Genomic DNA, 16,127 nt, shown 5'->3' on the forward strand with positions numbered 1-16,127 from the left:
GATGAGCAAAGAAAATGGATTTTTAAAAATTTTGTGTGAATGTGCTTGCTAGCCTCAAAATTCCAGATGACTACTTCTGACTTTTACTTTTTTAGAAAAGAAGAGGCTTATTTGGGACCAATAAATTCTGCCAGGTAAGGAATATTGGTAGCTAGAGCTATGTGGTAGGGGTTTTTTTCCTTAAAGAAAAGCTTTTTTTAGCATTGTTAACCAGTGAAACAATCTTCTCAATCCACAGACAGCCTTCTTGTGCAGTGTGAACTAGTATGACCTAATCTGAGTATTTAACAAGGCAATTGTTTATTTAAAAGTGATATAAACGTTTTAATAAAGATGTTTAAAAATACTTCAAATATCTTTATTAAAATCTTTAAAACTTCAAGAGTTTGTTGTATAATTGTAGTACCTCCAATAATTTTGCTGAGTACTCTACATATGAAATCATCATGGTATAGATATATAGTTTTGACTATACTAAATTGAATCACATGTATTTATCACATTTTAGGGTTTATGAGAATGTTTTTATTCATCTTGATTGTTTTATTCATCCTGAAAATTGGTGATTGAATAAAAGACTTGCCATTGATTTAGTTATACATATCTCATTATGATTAGAGAAAACCAATTTTGCATTAGTGGAGGAAAAAATTTAAGTTAATATAAATTAACATCATATTTATTATTTTTATCTAATTTTTAGAGTATTGTAGGAATGCTACAAGAAAAAAATTCAGGATTTTACTACTTTATACTTTTAAAAAAGAGAAAGATCTGAAAGCCTTTTCTATGTTATTGCTAATTATGGACCCCACTGAAATGACCCAGGTATTTGTAGTTACTGCATCAGATGGCATATACTCAAAACATCAGCTGGGCAGTGTCTGTTTCAAGATATCAGATGAATTGGCCAATGGAACGTTCTTTCTTATACCATTTAAAGTCTTCTTTCAACTAAATCATGTCCTCCCAAGTGACATTTGAATAAGAAGTATAATTATATAACTCTATGATAAACAGAGAAAGATAAACAAGATTTAGAAAAAAGTAGACCTTTTCTTGAAATACCTATAACAAAATAGAGAATCAAGTGGAAAATAGAAAAATTTGTTCCAAGTGAGAAACATGGAAGATAAAATTTTCATATGATTAGTGGTAAGTCATTCAAAGGATGTAAAGGCAGCAGGAGTTCATGACAGGTGACAAGGAAGGGGGTAAAAGGACTGTGTTTTATGAGGACAAGTAGGATTATATGTGTAAAGTAGAGAAGTCAATTCTAGTTAAGAGTTTCTTGAAGGAACCTCCTTAGTTTGCTTTTCATGGAGCAGATGGCTGGGAACTTGCCTGCCTTAGTATTGGGGGTGCTCAGCCACAACTCACCTTTCAGGAAGAGAATGCTCAGCCTCGGGGAACATAAACAGTATTTTCAGGCTGGTAGGGTACAAATGTGAAATTTGAGTAGACAAATTTGTATCAGGGGTTACTTGAAAAATTATGTAGGCAGCTAACAATTTCAAAAATGTAAAGAGAATGTTTATATCCAAGGGTTGTGTTGGAGCTCTCAACAGATATCTTTGTTTACTAAAAATTTGGAGCTATATTTTTGTAGATGTATTTTTGTCTATGTTTTCATTTTGCAGTATGGGAATAACTAGGATAGTGCATTTATTTTAGATGATGGAAGTTTTAATTTTTAATGGTAACTTTCAATATACTTTTGAAATGAGTAATAGGAAAGGATATACATTAAAACTATGTTTTCATACATATTGCTGCTGTTTTTTAAAAGTCTATTTTAATTTGCTTTAAAGAAAAAATGTTAAGTGAATAATAACATATACAATAGTATATAGATACAGCAGAAATAATAAAAGTGGCATGCAGAAAATATGATTAGGAAATATTCATATACTTTTATCTTATATAGCTCACACATCACTAGATGTATTTTTTTAGAGCCTGAGAACAGAAAATATCTCAATAAAATGCTCTTATTTTTTTAACTTTGCAAAACAGTGTAGTTTTTCCATCCTGCCAATATAGTTAGGCTATTTTATTTTTAAGCCTGTCCAAACTGATTTGCCATCTCTAGTAGATCAGAAAGTACAGGTTCATGTTTCGCAAATGGATGAGACTTTAAGTATATGCACTTGTTAGTAAGAAAGTGAACTAAGGTTTTATTTTCTGATCTTTTGAGATTTTCTTTGCCCATAGAGGGTTTTTTTTTAATTCTCATTTAATACAATCAATTACAACCTTGAGCAAAACAAATCCCCAGATTTTCTAGTAATAATATTTTACATTTAGTGGTTAAATTTTAAAAAAATTTTTCTTAGAGTATAGTTGCTTTACAATGTTGGGTTAGTTTCTGCTGTACAGCAAAGTGAATCAGCCATATATATACATATATCCCCTCTTTTTTGGATTTCCTTCCTATGTAAGTCACCACAGAACACTGAATAGAGTTCCCTGTGCTATACAGTAGGTTCTCATTAGTTATGTATTTTATACATAGTAGTGTATATATGTCAATCCCAAAGTAGTTAAACATAATACTCTTAACAGTTTTTTTCTTTTTCACTTCTTAAGTTATCATACATAAAATTGACTTTTTGGGAATGTGCATAGTTCTTTGAATTTCAACACATGTATAAGTTTGTGTAACTACCACTACAGTCAAGATATAAAATAGTTCTATCACTCCAGAAAACTCCCCTCTTTGACTTTTTTAAGCGTTCCAAACCACATAACTTTTCTTTATAGTGGGAATACACTGTCTTGTCATCTCACTTAAACTTGTAGCAAAAAAAAAAGGCTACTTTACTGTTCAATAATTCTGTAATCCACCCTCTTTTCTAATGTATTTAAGTTCTTCTAACTGCTGATTTTGCACTTTGTTGATTCATACGCCTCATCAGGGATAGTATTCATTTCCCCTCTCTACCAAATATCATCAACTAATCCCGTCCTAAATTCTAACCTCTGGAGATTTCCTAGACAATGGTGTCAATGGATCTGTCCTTGTTCATGTTACATCTGTTTATAAGTTATGCTTTGTTCGTCATTGTTTTTTGAACTGCCAGTTGTCTGACATTAATGCTGGAGATTATTATCTGGAGTACACAAGAGAATCACTGCTGTGTCTCTCTTTTTATAGGCTCTGCAGATAGTGTTCTTTCATTTTCCAAATACTTTCATGGCTTTGTGGCATACTTTTTCTATGGTATCACTGTATATTTCTCTGACTGTTTATGGTAAATGCAAACCAAAGAGAGAAAGTCACAGGTTATAAGTCAAAACTTTACTTGATCAATATTTAAGCAGGGGTTGCATATTAACCAATCTGTTATAGGCATTTGAGTGACATGCATTTCCAGTAGAATGAATATCTAGAGTACATGAACAATAATAAATTATTTTAAAGTAAAGGTCAACATTTTCTGTGCTGTGATAAAGCCTGTCATTTATGACTTTGCCACAAATAAAAAACTAAGAAACTTAAATACATCTGTAACAGTCGTCATTGAAATCATTTCAGACCATCTTAAGTATTATTACCTCACATAGGGAAAACATTAACAAGTTAATTTTAACCCTGATCTTTAGATCTTAAGTTTTCTTGTTCTATGATTCTTTTAAGGTTTTTCAAGGTTTCTTATATAGATATAAGATTTCTTGAAATGTTGTGATTCTCCTGTGATTTTTTTGTGTTACGATTTCAAACCAATTTTTGTGTTTCTATTTTTAATTCCTGGAAATAAGTACATTACTATCGAATGAGAGTCTTTATTATCCTTGTTTGGGAAGTAAAAGTTAAAACGTTAAGGAATAATAGTTACTTTTACTTGCGCACACTATTATCTGTCCTTTGAAGTTATAAATTGACTATTTTATCATTTGCTCTTTAGATGGATCCTGTGCAAAAAGCAGTCATTAACCACACATTTGGAGTGTCCATTCCCCCAAAGAAGAAACAAGTTATTTCTTGTAATGTCTGTCAGCTTCGCTTTAACTCGGATGTGAGTATCACCTTTTCATTGCGCTCTGTAGTCTGTCAAGCTCTAAGTCTGATTGTTCTGAATATGTACATCTCTTCATATTTACATACTCTCTAGCAGCCCCTCCAATTGATGGCCCACTTATTTCAGTGTGCTAGATTTTCAAGGGATTTGGATTCAACATTAGAAACTTGAACAACAGAGTGGCTAATGTCAAAAATCAAGGATTTCTCTATGTAATCAGTCTCACCTATACCATTTTACACTTAATCCCACCAGTTATATTTACTTTTCAAAAATACTTGAATAGCAGAAAATATTTTTAGAAGTTTAAAATGCAATGAAAATATGAAAAAAATGCAATGAACGTTGAAGAAAACCATTGTTATTACTCTTGATAACAAGTGTCACGTTATATGTGTGTGTGCCAAATCATATTAAATACCTGAGAGAATAATTTATTATACAATTTATATTTTCCCAGACTATGGAAATACAGGGAAAGCTTTGTAAATTATTTTATCTGGCAAGCATAACCATCCTGTTAAGAAAAATGATAACAAGAAAAGGGTACAAATCAATATTTTATGAAAGTCGATTTTAAAATGTAGAATAAAATAACATAAAACCAAAATAAATAATATTAGAATATTTATAATACCCAATGACCAAGTAAAGCCAATGAGCAATGCAAATCTGAATCTGGCGGCTGCATATTGTATGTGATATTTCCCAAGTTACTTCACAGTAGAAATCATTTTGCCAAGAGTATATTATACGATTCATGAGTTTTGGAAATACTAAAATAATAAATATCTTTCTTTGAATATCCATTAAATGATATTTTGATAATTCTACACAGGAAGCATAATGAAAATTATAGTCATTGGAAAAGAGGAGATATGCTTTTCATGATTTATAAAAGTATATTTAATGCAATTTCAACCAAAAATCCAATGACTTTTTTTGGCACCTGATAAAATCTTTCTCAAATTCCTTATTCAAGAATTAAAATGTTCCTAAATAAATTGAGAAATATGTAGTACCAATTCATTCAAAGTCTCATTATTGTTAAGATGTCATTTCTCCCCAGATTGATCTATAGACCCAGCACAACCCAGATAAAAATCCTAGAAGGCTTTTTTGTGGAAAATGCCAAGCTATTTCTTAAATATACATAGAAAAGAAAAGCCCTATAATAGCCAAAATGTTTTTTAGGAAAGAACAAAGTTTGAGAACTTATGCTTCTTGATTTTAATACTTACTATAAAACCTATAGTAATCAAGACTGCAATACTGGTGAAAGAACAGTAGACATATTAATCAATAGAATAGAATAGACCTGCACCTATATGGTCAGTTGATCTTCAATAAACTTGCAAAGACGGTTCAATGGAGAAAGGCTAATCTTTGCAACAAATAGTGCAATTGGATATCCACTTGTAAATTTAAAAAAAGAACCTTGACTGGTACTTCACACAAAATATAAAAATTATTTCAAATAGATCATATATATATATATATATATATATATATATATATATATAACTATAAACTTAAAACTATAAAACTTCTAGAAGAAAACATAGGAGAAAATTTATGTGACCTCGAGTTAGGCAAAGGTTTTTTAAGAAACAAAAATATGATTATAAAAATGCTTATATATTAGACTTCATCAAAATTAAAAACTACTCTTCAAATGACACTATCATACTGTTAAGAAATTGAAAAGAAAAGCTACAGACTGGGAGAAAATATTTGTAAAACACATGCCTTGTATGCAGAATATTTAAATAACTTACAACTCAATAATAAATAATAAATGGGCAAAAGATCTGAATAAGCACTTTACCAGAGAAGAAATATGAATGACAGATAAATATGTAAAACAATGCTCAACATCATTAGCCATTAAGGAAATGCAAACCACAATCAGACACTACTATACCTATTAAAATGATGAAAATTAAATAAATTGATATTACCAAGTGGCAAGGATGAGGAGCAACTGGAATTCTCACTCATTGTTGTTGGAAATACAAAATGGTGCAGGTCCTTTAGAAAACAGTTTGGTAGCTATTTATAAGAAATTTTATAATGTTATAGATACGTTTCCCATACAACCCAGCAATCCAACTTCTAGGTATTTATCCAAGAGAAATGAAAACATATGTTCATATGCATGTGTCTTGTATAGTAGCTTTATTCATAATTGCCCCAAACTGAAATTGATCCTAATGTCTATCAACTGATGAATGGATAAACAAACTGTGGTATAGCCATACAATGGAATACTACTCAGCAATAAAAGAAATGATATACCAGTACATCCCACAACATGGATGAATCTCAAAGGCAGTATGCTAAATGAAATAAGTTGGACACAAAGACTATACACTGTATGGTTACACTTATAAAACTTTTGCCAAACACAATACTGTGGGGACAGAAATCAGACCCATAATTAGCAGGGTCTGAGGGTGGGGTTGGGTCATCATCAAGGGGCATGAGGGAACTTTTTTGGGTGATGTAAATATTTGAAATCTTCATTGTTGTGGTAGTTACACAACTGTTTTTGTTTTTCAAAACTCATAGAACTCAATACCTAAAAAGGAATTTTACTGTATGTAAAGTATACCTCAGTAAACCTGACTAGAAAAAAATGCAATGTGATACGAATCGTGAAATATTTTGTAAATTGAAGACTAATTAATCATAGAGACATACCTACTAGATATATTAAACTATAATATTACTACTAGATTTAAGGTATAATAATTAAAGGAATTTTTAAAGAAAAAACAGAATAATAAATACTGAAATAGATCCAAGTATATTTAAAAATTTTGCCCACTTATTATCCAAATTTATACAGTCACATAGGGAAATTAACGTCTCTGTAACTTTACAAATATAAAATGAAAATGCTCGCTGCTTAACTGGCCACTTACAAAATGAATACCCACCAGAAGACATGCTCCATAGTTGGTTCTAGCATTCCCACTGCAGCAATACCTGATGCTGAAAACATCTCATAATACAATGCAAAGAGATCGCAAAGTAAAATGGCAAAAATCTTGCAAAAGATGCAGACTTTCATGAAGTCTATGAATGTCATGTTAGAGAACAGCTTAATACAAAGCCACTGACAAATAAGGATCTGCCTGTTAGAGTTAAAGAAGAGAAAAGTAACGAGGTTTATGATAGACAGGCTCTGCAAAGCAAAATGTTTTGACCATCAAGTGAATAATAAGGACTTTGAGGCAATTATGAATCCCTTGAATTAAAAAAACATATATTGGGGCTTCCCTGGTGGCGCAGTGGTCGAGAGTCCACCTGCCGATGCAGGGGACACGGGTTCGTGCCCCCGTCCAGGAGGATCCCACATGCTGTGGAGCAGCTGGGCCCGTGAGCCATGGCCGCTGAGCCTGCGCGTCCGGAGCCTGTGCTCCGCAACAGGAGAGGCCGCAGCAGTGAGAGGCCCGCGTACCGAAAAAAAATAAAAAAACATATATTTATGTGGTCCAAAAAGCAAATTAATTTTAAAAGGTACATTGAAAAATCTTGTTCCATCCTATTCCCCATCCTCCCACCCTCCATGCCTTTCCCTGTCTATCTTGTAACCACTTTAATATTTCTTGCCTATCTTTCCTGGGTTTGTTTATGCAGATTGAGATTGAATATGTACTCAATCTCCTCCCTTTTCTACATACAAAGTAGCATACTATTCACACTTTTTTTTGCCCTGCACTGTTTTTACATAACAATATATCCTAGAGAATTTTCCCTATCAGAACATAGCAAGCTCCCTCACTGTTTTTTTATAGATGTGGTAGGCAAAGATGTTCACATCCTAATCTCTGGACTCTTTTACTATATTACCTTGTATGGCAAAGGGGAATTAAGGTAGTAAATGGAATTAAGGGCACTAATCAGCTGACTTTAAAATAGATTATCTGGGATTTCCCTGCAGGCCCAAAGGCCCTTAAAAATAGAAGAGGGAGGCAAAAGCGGAAGTTAGAGTGATATAATATAAGAACAACTAGACTGGTCATTGTTGGTTTGAAGGTGTAAGAAGGGGCCACATGGCAAGGAATGTGGAAAGCTTCTAGAAGTTGAAAAGTCAAGGAAATTGATTTTCCCCTAGAGCCTCCAAAATAGAATGCAGTCCTGCTGACACCTTGGTTTCAGCCCAATGAAACCCATGTTGGACTTCCAAATTCCAGAACTGTAAGATAATAACTGTGTGTTGTTTTTAAGCCACTGAGTTTATGGTAATTTGCTAGTACAGCAATAGAAAACTAATACAGTAGTCTATGTGTAGATGTCCCATAGTTTACTTAACTAGTCCCTTATTGGTGGACACTTAGGTTGTTTCTTATCTTTGGAGTTAACATAGATTCTCATAGCCAATAGATACAGATATAGGACATAAATTTGAGCCTCTTGACTCTAAATCCACAACTCTCCAATGATACTATGTTGCCTTACAACTTTACTCATTTTCTTAGCATTTATTGTGCTCCTATTTTATGCCAAGCCCTATACATACCAGACTCCAGAGTCTTGCAGCAACTTTTACTAGTAAACAGTGTGAATGAAAGCACGCAAGGATTAACCTTATTAGGTCCTCTCAGAACGTATTCCAGGTCTTCTGCTCTGTATTTCATTACTCCATACATAGAAAGGCTGCACAGTGTAAAACACTGGATTAAGAGTCCTTGAATGTGATTTAAATCCTAATTTTGAACTTTGATAAACCACTTCACTACTGTGGGCCTCAGTTTCCTCTTCTGTAATGTAACCTAAAATGGACTACATGATCTTTGGGAGGACCATACCAGCTCTATGACTGAAAATCATTTCCATGGTATTTCTTTAGAAGGACAGGATATAAACACTTCCATCTTACAGGTGGAATAAGTAAGACTCAGAAAGAATGACTACGAGTTTTATTTTTTATTTTTGTCAGTCTTCTGGGGAGAGGTCCAGTCTTCTTTCTACACCCCAGAATTGCTCTAGGAGCAGGTTCACCTTTGAATTGAGCTTTATTCGATGTCACTAATTTTCTTTGTGTTTACTAACAGGGGCATGGACAGATGTACACACATGAGCACGTGACCACTGGCTTCCTGGTCACCACTCAAAAGCTATGTTGATAATGGAGAAAGAAATTAAATTTCTGAGTCATGCTTAGACTCTGGGCAGTAAAGCCACAAAGTCTGGATGGCAGATCCACAAGTGTGACATGTACATGTTCTCAGTGTTTAGTAATGGTGCTGTAATCTGCATAACTGAGCTCTGAAACTGAGCATTCTTTATTTGGGGGAGAGTTTATTATTTTATAATTACCCTATTTTACGTTTTAATGTAAGAATTAAGAAGATGCTCATCCTTATTTTCTTCAATAACATTTCTAAATCAGCCTGAGACTGAATTGGCTTCACTCTTCAGTGTAGAAAATATGTTTATTGAAAAATCTGGGAGGCAGATTTGCTCAGTAAACAGACTACATTCTGACATTCTCCATTACCCATATAAACTGTACCAGGGCAGACTTCATGCATTAAAATTCAATGTGACCTAGTTTAAGTGTCCAGTAGCCCCCTTTGTCCAGCTTTTATCATCTCAGTAGAACTCCACTGTGGGAAAGCAAAAGGCTACAGCTTTATTTACACGATACAGCGTTATGCAAATGAGCAAGCATTAATCACAAACATTTCCCAAGTGAATCTTTGCAAATTGACGCCATTAACTTTGCCAGGGGCCAAGCATTGCAGTCCAGGAATAATGTGTCTTTCCAACTGAGCCCCAGACATTTGCACAAATGTGTGCAGCACCCGTGTCCCTAGTTTCTTCTTGGCAACCTTTTTTTTTCTAACATGGTTTAAGCTGAGCACTGAATGAAATTATCCTGGGCCTGAATGCTCCCTTCTTCTCCAGTGAACGAGTGCACTGCAACTCTAGCATGGCTATAAATTGTTAAGCTTAAATCCGAATCTTTCCCTTTAGCTGGGAAATAATATGTTTCTAGAGTTAAGCCTTGCCAGAGAAATAGGTCTTCTATACTGTTTCATAGTTAGTTTTAAAGAAGACTCTCAAGATTATTGGACTTTCGGTTTTCATACGAAAAGACTAGAAACTAGAACTTTTAACACAAGCTTTTAAAATATTTTTGAGGCTGATGTTTCTCTTTTTGGCTAGGTTGAAAGTTGGCAGATCCCAAATAATTTCTAATTTTTGTATTAATCTCAATTTCTTAGAGAACAGTGGCAGAAGGATAAAGGAAACTGATCCTTAAACAGATTTTTACACAAAATCAGGGCAAGTTAGTACTCTTAAATGTTTAAAAATAGAGATGATCTTCTTTTATTGTTGCTATCTCAGAACAGAGTTAATCATAAATACCTTTCACATATGACTGGATCCTTTATGCGTCATGGGCAAATCGAAATGAGAGCATAATGATCTTTTTAATGAAGTTTTATATACTCTAATTCAGGAACTGACCCTGAAATTTTGATACTCAGCATTAATAACACAATTGATTCAGCATGAGATGCAGGGTCCCTAATCGCTGACCCCTAATTTGGAGCTAACTCATTTGATTTTTTGAATTTACACTATTACTTTTTGAATAGCATTATAAATCAAATCATTTATAGTTCAATTTTTTTTTAATTTTACTTTGTGGTTCCTCTAAGTTTTTAATTTTGTTATGTTGTTTTTGTGTTTCTTTGGGGTTTTGGTCATCCAATATCTCTATCTCTCATTCTAGACCACTGTTCTTTTTGCTGTGTTCTATTGCCTCATGTCTCAAGACATAAGGAGATGACCTCATGCCATTTCATTGATTTACGTAAGACTTATTAAGTACAAATGGACAGGAAATTAAGGATTTGCTTAGAAGTTAAAATGACAGGGCGACCAGTTATTTGTGTGAACATTTCTGTAGGTGACCTGACTCTCCTATTCTTTCCTGTAAATCTCTCTGAGATTTCAGAAAGTGTAGTCATGCAACAATCACCCTCAATTCCCATATGACTGCAATTAGTGTGTAATTGATACATCCACAATGCCACTTCCTTCTGCATTTGGCATCTTTGGCATCTTAGCAGTTTTCATTTGGAGAAGGTTATTTCATATGCTCTCCTGGACCTTTCTGCCCATATCTCTTTTTGTGTAGTTTTAATCTTATGCCCACATCCTGATTTCCTTAGCAGTTTACATAATACAGTACAAATTCTCTGTCTTGCATAAACAAACTGTCTCCACCCGCCATCTGCCACTCAAGAGGCGTTAGTGTTGTTTCTGCTGGAGCCCTGGCATTCTCTGTCATCCAGCAGGGATCTCAGCAGTCATGAGGTTAGGGAGAAAGCCACAAGTTTGGGTCCCACATAAATGCCCTTTCCGTGGGCTCTGGGCTGACCCTCCGTATCCTTTGGCCCCCAGGCCTAACTGCACCTCTCCTCCAGCTGCCATGAGGCAGCAAGTCCCTACCGCAGCTGCGGTTCCTTCCCTGGAAGGTCAAAGCGGCGGGGAAGTAGGAACCCCTTAGACGCCTTCTTGGAAGATCTGTCTTGCAGCAAAAGCGGAAGAGGCACTCAGCTGCAAGTTACCTGCTTGCGTTTTCTGAAGGATCAAGCTTTTTGTTTATCACCCCATCACACTCTTCTAGGGGACTCTGCATTTTGCTATTGGCTGCCTAGCGCTGGTTTTAACTCTAGAAATTCTGTTCACCAGTTATCAGTGTTTTTCTTTCCCTATCAAAACGTGTTCTCTTCTACTAAGCCATCATGTTCTTCCTTCCTGTGTTCTCTATCTTCTCTTCCCTTCTCCCTCTCCTCTAGCTCTTCTGTTTTCCCCTTCTTCCTCTTTCTCGGGCACAAAAGTACAACAAATACACTATTTTTCCTTTCTCTCATGGACATAGTGTCTTTATTAAGCTTTTTTAGGTTAATAACTGGATTCATTGCTTTGAATTCTGAGGCACTTTTCCCTTGAAAAGCCCCTAGAAGGTAATTTTTAAAAAAAAGTATATTGAACATAGTATTTGAAACTCTAACCAACATAATGTTTACAAAAATTTATACTTTATTTCCTGAATTTTCAGACATCACCTTTGATAACTGACATGTCAAGAAAAACCTTGAACAGTCATCTTCTAATATTTGTCCCTCCTTACATCACCACTCTCAGATGTGTCCAACAAATATCTACACATGTGAGGTCTACAGATCAACTTAATTCTTCCCTCCTCTCACATATACATATACAATCACTGCCTGCTACCCATGCACACCTACTGTATTTCTCTTGAAACCCTTGAGGTAGATAGCAGCTCCTTTAGTCTATTAATTTATACTATATTTATATTTATATAGTTGTATATAAATTGTGTACACACAGTTACATATAAGTATATATGTGTAATTTGTTGGGTTTTTTTTTTTAAGAATTGATACTGATAAAATGTGAGACGCAGAGTTTTAAGAATACTGGTACCTAGCCTGCTAAGTTTCACCTATGCTAATATTGGCCTCTCATTTAGAAATGAACTAAGCCATGGAAATTGGTCCTCACTAAAAAGTGAGTTTATGATGAAGGGATTTGGAGAAAGTTATACTCAAACTGAATTCTGCAGCTGATCATTAAATAAAGAAATACCACTGCGATAATACTCTCATTGCTGGGTTGGGAAGTGAAAGCTAGCTGTAAAGTTTACATCTGCTGCTAAGCAGTACAAATTATTAGATAAATGAATAATTTTGTGAGTTTGAAAAACCAACTGATTCTGTTAAGCAAAAAGGTACTGATGATACAAAGAATCGATAGCATTAAATGGAAATCTAGAAAATGATAGTCTGCTTTTGTCAAACATTTTACATTTTTCCCATAAATAAGACTATTTCTATTGATTATTAGGTATGGAGGGTAGTGAAGCAGATAGCAGGTAATTAAAAGCATAAATCTCAGGAGCTTGGGAAGGTAATTCTCTGCTTTGCAGGCAGAGCTGACAAAATGATGAACATTTTCTGCTTCAACATGACAGAAATATAGTGTGGTTACAGGGAAAAGGAACATACCGAGCTAAAAGTTGGCTTCAATAGCTGCTGTTTAAGAAAGCTCTTTAAAAAATTTAGTCTGCCTTTTTGAAGCATATAGTAGTTCCTTATTAAATTTTTTAAAAATTGCCTTAAATTAGCACTATAACATTACCAGAATGTCACAGCCTTTCTCAGAACTACCTTATTTTAAGTGGGTATTTGATAATTTAGGACTAATTTTAAATTCATCACTGAAAGAAAGTGAAGATTAGGATAAAAGTGAAGTTTTTAAAAAGTGAGCATTATTACTTATAAAGACTCTTCAGATCCTATATTTAACTAATGGGGAAGTTATGCAACACATAATTCAATCATTCGGGGCTTTTCTTAAAACACATAGATGCCTCACATGACATATTACTTTAGCTATTTATATGTGTTTAATAATATTCAAAGTTAGGATGACCCGCCTAATGTGATGTGAAGAACAGTAAATGTGAATGCAAAACCCACCCTCCCGTATCAGAATATGTTCTCAACAGAAAACCATTAAGCATCTATTGATCAGTACTGCAAGCTTTGGTACATTTCCATTAAATATTGGTTTGCTGATCAAATATTAGTAACACCTTTTTAAAAATATTATGGGTGGTCTTTTTTTCCTGTGTAAAATTCCTGTGTTAGTAACTCTTTTAGACAAAATTAAAAGATTCCTGAAAGGATTTTCAGGTCATTTTGTTGTGATTTTTGTCATCTTCCCACTTTGGGGTTGGGGAGGACTGTTGAAGTCTTGTGTATTGTTCTTTTTGTTTGGTGTGGATTTCTCTAGTTAAGACTGGGTGTGGAATCCTTAACAATAAGATCATGTTTCACTCAATTCTTGTGGTTTGGATTCTTCAGCTAAAAATTTATGCAACATACAATTAGAAATCAGGTAAAATTTCTAGGCTGGACACCTGTAGGTTTCCTGAATGATTAGTTCCTGGTTTAAAGTTTGTATTCAGGCTTTATTTAGTACATGTTTGGTTTCCCATAACTTATCTTTTATTTTGTATGCTTGAGTGGGCAATTGGCTATAATTTCACAACTTTTACAACAAGAAAAAAAGTATTACTTATGTAAGACAAAAACAAAACAAAAAAGCGGGATGCAACAAGAAGTAATCGTGCCTACTCCATCGCTTTCAAGCAAGAGGCTGATTTAATATAGTTAGAACATCTTGCAAAAGAGATAACTTTTAACTACTTTCATCTCTCAAGCAGCTTTTTGAATAAAGTGACAGCATTTGCCCCGGAGGAAAGAGAACTTTAGATATGGTCGGTCAGCATAAAGATCAATTTTGGGGTTTTTTGCCGGGGGGGGGGGCGGGAGGGCCTGACTGGCCAAAAGGCACTTTATGAGGCGTGGCTTGTCATGGGGGAGAGGACAGCATATGAAGAAGTACTGCTTTAGCCAATTTCTGAGATTTCAAGCTGGGAAACTTTATTGGAAAAATAGTGTTGCTGATCAATGTGAATTCTTCAAGGGGAGTAAAGAAGCTGTCAACTTAGCCAGGGACAGGAAAAGAGTGTCAAAATAGTTCCTGCCTAGAAAGGAAGATTCAGGAAATATAAGACAGGTTCCTTACCCTCACAGACCTGATTATCTAGCTAGGGGGAAAAAACTAATACACTTAGAAACATTGCTCAACTGTGTGATGTGAAGAACAATATTACTGTTATTACTTATATTAAACTGCCCTGCTGTAGGGTAATATAAATTTAGGAAAGCAGACAGCACATGGGCTAGGATTATCATCAGCAGAAAGCTAGCATTTGACAGATGCCTGTTCTTCTGCCAGGCTCTATATTAGATACTCTCCACATATATTATCTTTGTATTTGTACAGAGGTTCAAGAAAGAAGTAAAACTGTGAAAGGCTTGAGAGATGGTCAGCATTTGATGGCGAGAGAATTAAAGAATTATTAAGTGCTAGAGCTGAAACAAACAGAGCTTCTTGAGGATGTGGTCTATGGATAGGCTGCAGGGGGTCCATGAACTGCGTAAAATTATGCAAAATTTTGTCTGTCTGCATACCTGAAACCAGGATCACTTAGGAGGATGGTTGAGATGACTGAAACTTCCATTCCCTCAGAGTGAAATGTTCCACAGCTTCCTTTGGTAACATGTTCCAGGATTTAATCATTTTTAGTATTTCATCTTACCTAAATCTTTATTTTTAAAAAAAAAAAAAGAAAGAAAAAAGAAACCTTGTTCTTTTTCCCCCCTCACTTTAATTCTGTCTTCTAGGGCACATGGAAAACAAACGTTGTATTCACTACTCAGGAAACAGATCTGGTGAACAGGAGCTCCCAAGAATTCTTCACTCTGTTTAGTTTCTGACTTTTGGGGGCTGAGAATATGATTCAACTTTTATTAATTTGTATTTCCTTCCGATAGAAGTGTATTTCAGCTCTTATCAGTGGCATACCTAACATTTCTGACACCAAGAGCAGATCATTTTTAACATCCCCTCTATAGGACAAAGTCATTTTCAGAAATAATTATGAAATTACATGAATAGTAAGAAAAGCCAAGAAAGAAATTCAGAGACTTTATTAAAGTCTTAATGTATTACTATACCCCTAATATTACAGTACAAAAAAGGAAAGGATTGATCCTTTTTAATTACATTAATGTATTTGTAAATGAGAAAAAATGTAAACCTACATATTATTCTATCACAGTGATGAATAATAACATTACAGTAACAAATAAGTAAATTTTAATAAAATCAAAATTATATAAAAGATACAATTTATATACCTACTAAATTGTACCACTGATATTTTCTTCTTCACTCCTTAGTTTTAAAGCAAGAATAACGTAAAAAGAAGCATAAATTTCAATTTCAAAGCTATTAACCAAAGTCAGTAAAATCCATCATGTATAAGCTAAAATTTATATTTATCAAACAAGAATAATACACCTCACAGTTGGCACTGTCTCACTCTTAAAGTTTAAACACAAATAAAAATTCTAATCAGTCATCTAAAATGAGAGAATTGAAGTATTTCAAGTTCTGTTTTGTCTTTACAGTCGC

General features: G+C 34.2%; 1 protein-coding gene across 1 annotated transcript in view; it reads left to right on the top strand.

Moving 5' to 3' along the window:
- Positions 1-16,127, top strand: part of ZNF385B (zinc finger protein 385B) — a 414,552-nt gene that overhangs the window by 351,036 nt on the left and 47,389 nt on the right. The window contains exons 5-6 of the mRNA XM_060151403.1: positions 96-134; positions 3,909-4,019. Coding sequence (XP_060007386.1) covers positions 96-134; positions 3,909-4,019 — 150 coding nt within the window. The remainder of the gene's footprint in view (positions 1-95; positions 135-3,908; positions 4,020-16,127) is intronic.

Source organism: Lagenorhynchus albirostris, chromosome 6, assembly GCF_949774975.1.
Source record: "Lagenorhynchus albirostris chromosome 6, mLagAlb1.1, whole genome shotgun sequence".
In the NCBI taxonomy this organism is placed as follows: Eukaryota; Metazoa; Chordata; class Mammalia; order Artiodactyla; family Delphinidae; genus Lagenorhynchus; species Lagenorhynchus albirostris.